Source organism: Plecotus auritus (genome assembly GCF_963455305.1).
Source record: "Plecotus auritus genome assembly, chromosome: 3".
Lineage (NCBI taxonomy): Eukaryota > Metazoa > Chordata > Mammalia > Chiroptera > Vespertilionidae > Plecotus > Plecotus auritus.
In genome coordinates, this window is record NC_137772.1 from 124,902,169 (window position 1) to 124,915,045 (window position 12,877).

A 12,877-nucleotide genomic window follows, 5' to 3' on the forward strand; every position below is an offset into this window, starting at 1 on the left:
AGCCACACAAAAAAAAAGCCTCAATAAATTTAAGAAGATTGAAATCATCCCAAGCATCTTCTACAACCACAATGGTATGAAACTAAAAATCAAGAAAATACAAGAAAAAACTGAAAAACACACAAACACATGGAGACTAAATAACATGCTACTAACATACTCAATGTGAAACAGCTAAAAGTGTTTTCCTTAAGGAACAAGATAGCATGGTCCACTTTCACCACTTTTATTCAATATAGTATTAGAAAGCTAGCTACAGCAATCAGACAAGAAAAAATAAAAGGCATCCAAATTGGAAAAAAAGAAGTAAAACTGACTTATTTGCAGATGGCATGATACTATATATAGGGAACCCTAAAGATTCCACCAAAAAGCTACTCAAACTGATAAATGAATTCAGTAAAGTAGTAGGCAAAATTAATATTTAGAAATCAGTGGAATTTTTTTGTTGTTAACCCAAGAATATTTTTTCTTTCTTTTTTTTTTTTTTTTTTAGGGAGAATAGAAAGGAGGCGGGGGTGGGGCAGGAGAGAGAGAGAGAGAGAGAGAACATCGATGTGAGAGAGACACATTTACTGGTTGCCTCATGCACTTATTGCCTCCTGCATGCACCCAAACCAGGGTCAGGGATGGAACCTGCAACCCAGGTACATGCTCTTAACCAGGAATGGAACCCATGGCCCTTCAGTGCATGGGCAGATGCTCTAACCACTGAACCACACTGACCAAGGTAAATAGGTGGATTTTTTTTTACATTGTAGAAAAGCATCTTTATTTAAGAAAGCTGTCAAAGAATTTCATCCTTATACAACTGAAACAATATAAAATTTCATGACTAATAGACAAAATTTTTCTTATGGTTGCAAAAGTTTTTTGTTTGTTTATTAAAGTACTAGAGGTCCGGTGCATGAAATTCGTGCATGGGGGTGGGGCCCCTCAGCCCAGCCTGCACCCTCTCCAATCTCTGGACCCCAGGATGGGGCCTAAACCGGCAGTTAGACATCCCTCTCACAATCCTGGACAGTTGGCTCCTAATTACTCACCTGCCTGCCTGCCTGGTCTCCCCAACTGCCCCCACCCCTGCCGGCCTGATCACCCCTCACTGCCTCTGCATGCCAGCTTGATTGCCCCTAACTGCCCACCCTGCTGGCCTGGTCACTCCTAACTGCCCCCGGCCCCCGCTGGCCTAGGCACCCCTCACTGTCCCTCCACCAAGCCTAATCACCTCCAACTGCCCCCCCTGCTGGCCTGGTTGCCCCAACTGCCCTCCTCTGCTGGCCTGGTAACCCCTAACTGCCCCCCCCCGCTGGCCTGGTCACCCCCAAATGCCACCCCTGCCGGCCTGGTCACCCCTCACAGGCCCTCCCACCGGCCTGGTTGCCCCACGCAGCCCTTTTGTTCAGTCGTTTGGTCGTCCCTCACTAACCCCCCTGCCGGCCTGATCACCCCATGCAGCCTGCTTGTTCAGTCGTTTGGTCATCCCTCACTAACCCCCCTGCTGGCCTGGTCGTAGGCAGCCATCTTGTGAGAGCGTGATCGTCAATTTGCATATTACCTCTTTATTATATAGGATAACTGGAAGTTTGTATCTCTTTTTTTCTCTCTCTCTTTATTGATTAAGGTATTACATATGTGTCCTTATGCCCCTTTTGCCCCCCCCCCCACTCCTGCCCTCACCCTTCTGGTGTCTGTGTCCATTGGTTAGGCTTATACATACATACAAGTCCTTTGGTTGCTCTCTCCCCCTATCCCCACCCTCCCCTACCTTTCCTCTGAGGTTTGACGTTCTGATTGATGCTTCTCTGTGTCTAGATCTGTTTTTGTTCATCAGTTTATGTTGTTCGTTATATTCCACAAATGAGTGAGATCATGTGATATTTATCTTTCTCTGACTGGCTTATTTAGCTTAGCATAATGCTCTCCAGTTCCATCCACACTGTTGCAAATGGTAAGGATTCCTTCTTTTTTATAGCAGCATAGTATTACATTGTGTAGATGTACCACAGTTTTTTAATCCATTCATCTGCTTATGGGCACTTAGGCTGTTTCCAAATCTTAGCTATGGTAAATTGTGCTGCTATGACCATAGGGGTACATACATCCTTTCTGATTGGTGTTTCTAGTTTCTTGGGATATGTTCCTAGAAGTGGGATCACTGGGTCAAATGGGAGTTCCATATTTAGTTTTTTGAGGAAATAGGTGGAATTTTTTTACACCAATGTTGAACTATCGGAAAGAGAAATCAAGAAAACAATCCCGTTTATAGTTGCATCAAAAAAATAAAAAACCCTAGGAATAAATTTAACCAAGGAGGTAAAAGACCTGTATTTGGAAAAGCATGAGATACTGAAGAAATTGAATAAGATATAAATAAATGGAAGCCTATATCACGTTCATGGAGAGGAAAAACTAACAGATTAAAATGTCCCTATGACCTAAAGGTATCTATAGATCCAATGCAATCCTTATCAAAATACCAATGGTATTTTTCAAAGAGCTAGAACAAATAACCCTAAAATTTATATGGAGCCACAAAAAACCTCAAATACTCACAGCAATCTTGAGGAAGAACAAAGTTGGAAGTATCACACTATCTAATATCAAACTATACTTCAAGGCTATAGTAATCAAAACAGCATGTTACTGACACAAAAGTAGACACATAGATCAATGGAACAGAATAGAGAGCCCAGAAATAAACCAATGCCTATATGGTCAACCAATATATGAGGCAAGAATATACAATAGGGTAAAGACAGTCCATTCAACAAATGGTGCTGAGAAATTGGAAAGATGCATGCAAAAAATAAAACCAGACCACCTTTTTATACCATATACAAGAATAAATTCAAAATGGTTTAAAGACTTAAATGTGAGACTCAAAACCATAAAACTCCTAGAAAAAAAGTATAGGAAGTAAACTCTAACATTTCTCTTAGTAGTATTTCTTCTGATATGATTCTTTAGGCAAGGAAAACAAAAGGAAAAACTAATGTGACTACAGCAAAGTAAAAAGTTTTTGCACAGTAAAGGAAAACCATCAACAAACCGAAAAGACAACATACTTAATGGTAGAAGATATTTGCCATTGATACATCTGATAAAAGGTTAATGTCTAAAGTTTATGAAGAACTCATACAACTCAAGACCAAAAATATCCAATTAAATTATGGGCAGAGGACCTGAATAGACACTTCTCCAAAGAGGACAACCAGACATATGAAAAGATGTTCAATGCCACTAATCATCAGAGAAATGCAAATTAAAACCATAATCACCTCACACCTGTCAGAATGACTATCATCAATAAATCAACGAAGAAGTGTTGGCAAAGATGTGGAAAAAAGGAAACTCCTACTGTTGGTGGGATTACGAATTGGTGCAGCCACAATGGAAAACAGTATGAAGGTTCCTCAAAAAGTTAAAAACAGCCCGGCCGGCGTGGCTCAGTGTCCACCTATGAACCAGAAGGTCATGGTTTGATTTCTGGGTTGCAGGCAAGATCCCCTGTGTGTGGCATGCAGGAAGCAGCCAATCAATGATTCTCTGTCATCACTGATGTTTCTATCTCTCTCTCCCTCTCCCTGCCTCTCTGAAATCAATAAAAATATTATTATAAAAATAAATAAACAAATAAATAAATAAAACCACCTTATGACTCAGAAATTGAACTTCCGAGTATACAGCCAAAGAAATCCAAAACACTAATCTGAAAAGATATATGCATCCTTATGTTCATTGCAGCATTATTTACAATAACTAAGATATGGAAGCAACCAAAGTGCCCGTCAACAGAACAGTGGATAAAGAAGGCACTGTACATATATCTGATGGAATATTACTCAGCCATAAAAAAAGAAATCTTACCATTTGCAACAACATGGATGGACCTAGAGTGTATTATGCTAAGTGAATTAAGTCAAACAGAAAAAGACAAATACCGTATGATTTCACTTATACATGAAATCTAAAGAACAAAATAAATGAACACACAAAACAAACAGACTCACAGATACAGAGAACAAATTGAGGATTGCCAGATGGGAGGGGTGTTGGGGGGATGGGTGAAAAGGTAGAGATTAAGAAGTACAAATTGGTAATTACAGAATAGTCATGGGGATGTAAAGTGCAGCAAAGTACAGCATAGGGAATATAGCCAATAATCCTATATAATAAAGATGTAATATGCAAATGGTTGTTACGCCATGAAGCGTAACTACCGACCGCGTAATGACTGGATCATGGATCAGCAGGAGGGTGGGGCAGTGAGCTACAAGTGGGTGGCGGATAGCTACAGGAGGGGGCAGGGCAGCAAGCTATGAGGGGAGGCTGGGGGTGGAGGGAGCTACAGGAGGGTGGGGCAGTGGGCGGAGAGCTACAGGAGGGTGGCAGCGAGCTATGAGGGGGGTCTGGGGGGTAGGGAGGCTGGGGGAGCTACAGGAGGGTAGGGCAGCTGGTGGAGAGCTACTGGAGGGTGGCAGCGAGCTACTGGAGAGCTACTGGCACACAGATTCATGCGCAGGGCTACTAGTATTGTAATAACTATGTATGGTGCCAGATGGATACTAGAATCATTGGGGGGATCATTTTATAAATTATATAATTGTCTAACCACTATGCTGCACACCTGAAACTAATAGAAAATAATGTTAGCCCAAACTGTTTTGGCTCAGTGGATAGAGCGTTGACCTGCAAACCAAAGAGTCCCAGGTTCTATTCCGGTCAAGAGCATATACCTTGGTTGCAGGCTACAACCTGGTCAGGGCAGGTGCAGGTGGCAACCAATTGATGTGTTTCTCTCACATCAATACTTCTCTCTGTCTTTCCCTCTCTCTTCCATTCTCTCTAAAATCAATGAAAAAATATCCTCAAGTGAGGATTAAAAAATAAATAAAATAATATTCAATGTCAACTCTAACTGAAAAATATAAAATAAATAAAAATAAATTTACAGGAGGCATCTCCAAGATATATTATTAATTACAAATGAATTATTTATAATTTACTTACAGGTATCTGTACAATTATGAAAATACGTTATTTATGTAAATGTTTTTGTTTTTTAAAAATATGATAACACCAATTATTGGTAAGTATGTGGGGAAATGGAAGCTCTTCTCACTGCTGGTTAAACTGTAAACTGGTATCTTTTGGAACAACACTGTGATACTTGGTAAAATTGAAAGCGGGATTACCTTGTAACCCAGCACTGGGAGATGTGCATAACTCGGTACACAGAGCTGTGTCCACTGTGCACTGTAGCCTTCTTTGTAGTAGCAAAAAAGTAAAAACAACCTATCTATCCTATAACAAAGAAGTAATTTTTTAAAATCTGTGGCTTTTTATACAATGGAATATTATACAGTTAAAAATTAACTCCAGCTACATGTGTCAGCAAGGGTGAATATTAAAACATTGTTGAATAGAAAAAAAAAAACAAGTTGAAAAATTATACATGCTGTATGATTCAACTTATTTAGAATTTTGAAACCCACAAACCAACATTACATATTTTATAGAGATACAAACCCTATGTAGAAAATGCAGTCATGAGAATGGCATGCACCAACTCCAGGATAGCGGTGCCTCTAGACAGAGTGGGAAAAGGAAGGGATAAGCTATACATTTTATTCATATGAAAGAGAGGGGTCTAAAGCAAATATGGCAAAATGTTGACATCTGATTATCTTAACGGTGGGTACATTGATCATATTTTTCTGTATTTTTTAATGTTTAAAATCAATCACAATGAAAAAATTGAACTAAAAAAAAAAAGAGCCCTTTTAAAAGGGTGAGTTCCTCAGTAGAACAGAGCCTATATCACAGAAATTGGGTCATAGAAAGTGAGTAGCAATAGGTAAAGGCATTAAAGAAAGTAAAGGAGGCCACTATGAATAAGTAGGGGCAGAAGATTTGAATTATGAGAAAAAATAATTAGGGTAGTAGCTGGCCTGTTTTTGTGAGAAGGGAAATAAATAGCAAGAGTAGAGGCTGAGATTTTGAGTGGTCTATCTGATGGTGGCGCATCAATGTCTGTGCCATTTGTATGGTCCGATGTGAAGGCAAGTCAGAAAGAAGAACTTTGCCAAATGATGTTAGCTCATCAGCATCCTTGGCACTATCCTCTCACCTCCACAATTCCATATCTGTCTCCTTGGCTGAACTCTAAGTCCTTTGGCTTTCCTTGTTCAGGGTATTGACCTTAAATTGGGATTTGAGTGATAGAAAAATTGGTTGAGGTTCAGGTCTGCTGCAAAAGATGATTATGGGTAACAAGATGACTGCTATTATAAACATTCATTGCCCCTGACCACCCATTACAAAGCATACTTTTACTTTCTGTGATTGCCACTTATACCATATCTTAAACTTTTCAAAGTCTCAAAGCTTCACTTGAATTATCTCAATTGACCACATAGCAATACCATGAAATAGGCAAAGGAGGTATCACTCTCATTTTATAGGTGGGTTAACAATCACAAAGAGATTAAATGAGTTAGCCAAGATTACAGAGAACTCTCATTTTTTCCTGTCATCTGGGCTTAGAACACTGAAACCCTCTAGAGCTCATCTGTCTATTCCTATATCCAGTAAAGCACCAATTCCTTTAGATTGTTCCTACATAGTATCTGTTTCCATTACTTCTTCTCCTTTTCCTTTTCCACCTTCCAGATTTGGATCCTCACCATCCCCCGCCTGAATTGTAACTGGGGAGCTGGCTTTCCAGATGCCACTTTTTCCTCATTCCTATCCATCCTGCATTATCTTTCTAGACTAAACTTCCTTAAACATTGCTTTCATTATGTCATTTCCTTGCTCAAAAATCTTTTGACGCTCTCTTTCCTTCTGTGTTGAATGGAAGCTCCTCAGCCAGGATTTCAAAGTTCTCCTTAATCTGAACTCACCTTTTCAACTACTCAAAACAGGTGCTTTAAAAATAAACATGGGTTTGGGGGGAGGACGGAAGTGGGCTGAAAGAGTTTAATGGGGTGAGAGGACCTATGCAATACTTTCAATAATAAAGATTTAAAATAAAATAAAAATGGATAGGTGGAGGGGGGAGATGGAATAGAGGGGGTAAAATGTGCTGGAAAAATAAAATAAAATAAAAATGGCAACCAAATACATGCAAGAATGTGCAAAGAAACACAAATTAAAGCCTGGCTGGTGTGGTCAGTGGTTGAGCGTCCACCTATGAACCAAGAGGTCATGGTTCAATTCCCTGTCAGGGCACATGCCCGGGTTGCAGGCTCAATCCTCAGTAGGAGGCGTGCAGGAGGCAGCCGATCAATGATGTTTCTCTCTCGTTGATGTTTCTATCTCTTCCCCTCCTTTTCTCTCTAAAAAATCATTTTTAAAAACCCACAATGATCTTCATCTATCAAATCAGCAAAGTTCTGTGTTTTGTATTTTTTAGATAATATTGCTCAGTACTGGCAGGACGGTGATAAAAATAGTCTCTTATCCACTGCTGTTAAAGTGTTAATTGGCTTGATCTTTCTGGAAGGCAATTTGGTTATATGAATCAAGAGCTTTTGACTTAATCTATTTCTGGAAATCTATGCTAAGGTGGTCAGTGCACCTTATAGTTGTTACTGGTCCAACGGTCATTCTGGTTGTTCTGTTGTTAGGGTCAATTTGCATATTACCCTTTTATTATATAGGATAGAGACCTGGTGCATGGGTGGGGGCCAGCTGGCCTGCCCTGAAGGGGCCCCCAGATTGGGGTGGGGGGATCCCCACTGGGGGGCAAGTGCCGGCCTGGGCGAGGGGACTGGGGTGGTTTGCAGGCTGGCCACACCTCCATCTTTGTCAGGAAGGACGTCTGGAAGATGTCCAGTCTAATTAGCATATTACCCTTTTATTAGTATAGATTACTAGCATCTAGAATAGTGTCTAATAATGGAGTTCAAAAATATTTATTATGTGAATGAACCAACTGTGTAAAAAAAAAGTCCACTTGAAAAAATATCTGAGGGATAAGATTGCAGGTTTGGTTGTTTTCCTTTTCTTTTTTTTTTTTTTTATGTTTTCTTTATGCTTTTCACTAGTTCTCAAATTTTCTATATTGAATACATTTTAATCAGGGGGAATACAAACTATTTAATATATATTATTATTATTATTATTATTATTATTATTATTGATTTTTTACAGAGAGGAAGGGAAAGAGATAGAGAGTTAGAAACATCGATGAGAGAGAAACATCGATCAGCTGCCTCCTGCACACCTCCTACTGGGGATGTGCCCGCAACCAAGGTATATGCCCTTGACCGGAATCGAGCCTGGGACCTTTCAGTCCACAGGCAGACACTCTATCCACTGAGCCAAACCGGTTAGGGCAGAATACAAACTATTTAAACTAATAAAATATATCCTACAGTCTGGTCAGGCCCACTTTATCACTCAATGCACGTTTCTTTCAGTGCCAAGCCTTCCTTTCTCCCATCACCTCTGCTAAACCTTCAAATCTCAAGGCCCACGGCCTCCATTTCTCCATGCCACCTTCCCTGAGTATTCCGATCCTCACTCATCTCCCTCCCTACCCCAGACTTTGCATTTAATTGTGTATGTTGTGCCACATTTATTCATTATAATTTGTACAACATTTTTTTGTTTGCTGGTGTAGGTGTGCATCAGAGAAAGAGAGAATATATATACATGTCTGTTTGTTATGAGTTAATTTTCCTTCCTCAGCAGAAACTGTGTCTCAGCCTGCTCCCCCACCCCCACTCCCTGTCTCTAACACAGACTAATAGCAGAGTAAGCACTCAATAAGTACTTGGTGATAGCACTTAGTGTTGAAGCTACTGGGTCTCAAAGCTGTGGTCTGAAGATTCCTGATGTGTGTGTGTGTGTGTGTGTGTGTGTGTGTGTGTGTGTGTGTGTGTTTATTTATTTATTTCAGAGAGGAAGGGAGAGGGAGGAAGAGATAGAAACATCAATGATGAGAATCATCAGTGGGCTATCTCCTGTGAACCCCCTACTGGGATTGCATGTGCCCTGACCAGGAATCAAACGGAGAGCTTCTGGTTCATAGGTTAAAGTTCAACCACTGAGCCACATCAGCCGGGCACCGGTGCTCTTTTCATGACACTGTGCTCCATAGTGATGCTTAAGCTTATATTTACTACACACTAACTATGTACCATGCACTTGCCATTCATTTTCTCATTTATTGAGTAGGAACTGCTTTTATATTCATCTTAAGACTGAGGAAACTGAAATCTAGAAAGGTTAAGTAATTTGCCAAAAGTCACAAAACTTGAAGCAATAAGGCCTAGATTAAAACATAGCCCAAGCTCTCCACCACTATGACAAATGAAACATGATTTTGCTTGACCCATGCACCACAGTTCAACAGCACGCTCTTGGTCAAGTTGCTTAACTCACCAAATCTCCGTTTCCACATTGGTAAAATGGAGACCATAATACCTTACAAATGGTTCTAAACTCAAGATAGAAAGTGTCTCCCATAATGCCCAGCATGTAGCAGACAATGAGTAAATGGTAATTATTATTATTAGAAATGCTACCTCCTTGCTATTTGCGCTTCGAAGTTTGATATGGCAGCCCCATCTCATTTCTTTCACAGTGAATGGCCTTGGTGCATCCCCAAAGCTGGGGGTCAGGGCACTGCTGGGTGGTGACAGTGCTATTAAAAAGCCTGGACCAGAAAAAGCAAATAAGCAGTCGTTCCCCAGGTTAGCCCAAGCTCGGATTTCCTTGTCTGAATGCATAATGATAGGAAGGGGGTTGTGTTACAAAAGGAGCTGTTTTTGTTTGTCATCCAGGCCCACTAATCTAAACATCTCTCACTTCTCAGGAATTATTTTAGGACCAGGAAGCAGCACACTGTTTATTGAAAGAGTTACAGAAGAGGATGAAGGCGTCTATCACTGCAAAGCCACCAATCAGAAGGGGTCTGTGGAAAGTTCAGCATACCTCACCGTTCAAGGTAAACAGCTGCTTCAGAAAGCAACCAGAAACTGTTCAGACATCTATTTCCCTGTTTGTTTAACTTTTCACCTCCCAGTCTCCTGTTGCCCCTCCTGTCTGTGACTTTCCCTGACCTCCTGCCCCCTCCCCCGTCCCTCTGGGAAAAGCCTGTCTAGTTACACTCGGCAAAGCTGAGGTGAGGAGGACACTGGCTGGCCACCCTTGAGAGCCATTTGAGCACAGTCTCCGTGGGGGGAGTAGTTCCTGGAAGAAAGGCCACTGCTGCCAGCATGATGACATTGACCCACAGAGAATGACAGGAGTGGCTACACCTGTGAGAAAGAAATCCAAGAAGGAAGGCAATGGGTATAGGTGGGAGGGAGGAGAGGACCACGCACTGGAAATTGTTCGTTTTTTTTCCATTTCCTACTCCCACGAGTTACAAACTTTTCATAAGCTGGTTTTTAACATGAAGGAGGCTGCAAACTATTAGAAAAAAAGCAATGCATAATAAAAGACCACATAGGCTTCAGATACCTTGTTGAGCAGCAAAATCCAAAGAGGCCTAATCCTATGCTGGATTGTGGCCATGTGGCTTCCATTTAGAAAATAGTTTAGACCTCAATTTCAATTCTCTGATGCCAAGAATCACCCAAAACATAACAGTAACAGCATCATAAATTATTGAATTGGCACCTCTTAGATGTAACTACCTATGGCAAATTGAAGTTTTACATGAAAAGATGGCATTTGTTCAGCAGCCTATTTCCAAATAAGCCCCAGTAGACTTCAGAATAGGTGTGTAGAAACTAGGATGAAGGGGGTAGAAACTAGGATGAAGGCAACATATACCAGTTCTTCTGCCCTGAAAACTTCCAAAGCTTAAAGATTGTAACTCTGAGAATTCAGACTCCTTTGAAAAAGAATACCAATCACCTTCTTTTACAAGGAAATGATTCCAGAGAGTCTCCTGAAAAATCTGAAAGTATGCTACCACAAAAGTATGCTTTCAGAAAAAGTCAAGGGTAGCATTCCCACATACTTTTGGTAATGGCCCTTTTTGTCTCCCAAATAATCCTTGTTTTAAAGTATTATTTCAACTTTTCTGCTTACATAGGAAGAAAACAATTTATTAAGTGTGAGTCTTTATCAACTCCTTCTTCAAAGGACCATTAATTTATCACTTAACAAGGACTCCAGATGTGACTCTCGGGGAGGAGCCACAGCAGGCCAGGGAGGGACCTCCATCTGAGAGAGGGGTAGCAACAGAGAGCAAGGAAGACTCTTAATCCTCAGTCCAGAAGGTATTTCCCCCATATCCTCGCAACAACCCTGCAAGATACACAGAGCAGTTCTTACAAAACCCAGGGAGGTATGAAATGACTAACCTAAATCCTGTAGCCAGGGAATGGCAGATATGCAATGACTCACTCCAACCCTCCACATAGCTGCCTTCCCTCGCCAGCTGTCTGTACCCACTTCTGTGTGAATGTGGGTTAGCAATGGCTATGAATGAAGCCTGGAGGTCTTTTGTCTGAACCCCTCCCAATTTCATCCAAATTCTCCTTCTCCCCCAGGCCAGTTTAGATGCTCTCTACCCTGTGATGTCCTCCAGGATAAAGAGCTGAGTCAGATGTTCTCTTCTCATTCTCTTCTCTGTCCTCCACACCATGGTTCCTGAGTCTTTAGTCAGGCTCCTTTTATTCTGCATTTTATTATTATTTAGTCATTGATATGTTTTTCTTCCCTACTGAATCATAAGCTGTGTCTCGGACAAACCAAGATGGCAGCATAGGTAAACATCTAAACTGCTGCCTCGCACAACAATTTCAAAACTACAACTAAAAGATAAAATGGACATCATCCAGAACCACAGGAAGGCTGGCTGAGTAGAAATTCTACAACTAGAAGGAAAGAGAAAAGCACACTGAGACTCAGAGGAGCTGCAGGAGGCAGAGGTACTCAGATGCGTACGCAGAGAGGACTGGCAACTGAGTGCGTGGCTGGCTTTCTCAAGAGGGGAGACAAAAGCTCCCGACTGCACTGACCTCCAGCTCTGGGTGAGACTCTGGGGACCCAGACTCATTCAGGGAGAAACTGGACTGTCTGGCAGCGGGTGGAACTCAAGGGAGGCTTTCTCTCAGAGGTGCTTGCAGTGATTACCACGGGACACTGAGACACAGGGGCCTATTAGGGAAGGGCTGATGGGAAACTGATGCTGTCTGCTCCACCCTGAGACTCCACCCCATCCAAGCTGAGCACAGAGGCTTTTGCAAGTCTTGTCTCATAAGGGTGTCTCCAGCACAGAACTTTTCCCAGCGTAGACACAGCTGATCCTCACAGCCAACTGGCCTGGAGGTCAATTCCTCCCAGTGATACCAACAACAATCAAGGCTTAACTACAACAAGACTGTGCACACAGCCCACAAAGGGGTGCACCAAGAGTGTCCACTTCAGGTAACTGGGGAGGCGGAGCCACTGAACCCTATAGGACACCTAGCACACAAAGCCACTCTATCAACTCAGGGAAGCAGCCAAAATGCAGAGACAAAGAAACAGGTCACAAGTGACAGAAATGGAGGAAAGCAAACTACTGGATATAGAGTTCAAAACCACGGTTATAAGGTTTTTCAAGAATTTTCTAGAAAAGGCTGATAAATTTAGCAAGACCCTCAAGGATATGAAAAAGGACCAACTAGAAATTAAGCATACACTGACTGAAATAAAAAATATTATACAGAGATTTAACAGCAGACTAGAGGATCACTAGAATCAAGTCAAAGATTTGAAATACAAAGAAGCAAAAAACACTCAACCAGAAAAGCAAAAAGAAAAAAGAATCCAAAAATATGAAGATAGTGTAAGGAGCCTCTGGGCCAACTTCAAGAGTACCAACATAGAATTATGGGGGTGCCAGAAGAAGAGAGAGAGCAAGATA

At 41.3% G+C, this 12,877-nt stretch overlaps 1 protein-coding gene across 4 annotated transcripts in view; it reads left to right on the top strand.

Annotated features, from left to right (window-relative positions):
* The window catches only part of FLT1 (fms related receptor tyrosine kinase 1), a 215,233-nt gene that overhangs the window by 127,627 nt on the left and 74,729 nt on the right, over positions 1-12,877 (top strand). For 3 of the 4 annotated variants that reach the window (XR_013960060.1, XM_080658492.1, XM_080658493.1), the window contains one exon: positions 9,827-9,958. Coding sequence is in view for 3 of the 4 variants with exons in the window: in XM_080658492.1 (XP_080514618.1) it covers positions 9,827-9,958 (132 nt within the window). In the remaining variant the exon portion in view is untranslated. Of the gene's footprint in view, positions 1-9,826; positions 9,959-11,701; positions 12,759-12,877 lie in introns of those variants that run through there. The other variant, XM_080658494.1, reaches the window with a different exon arrangement.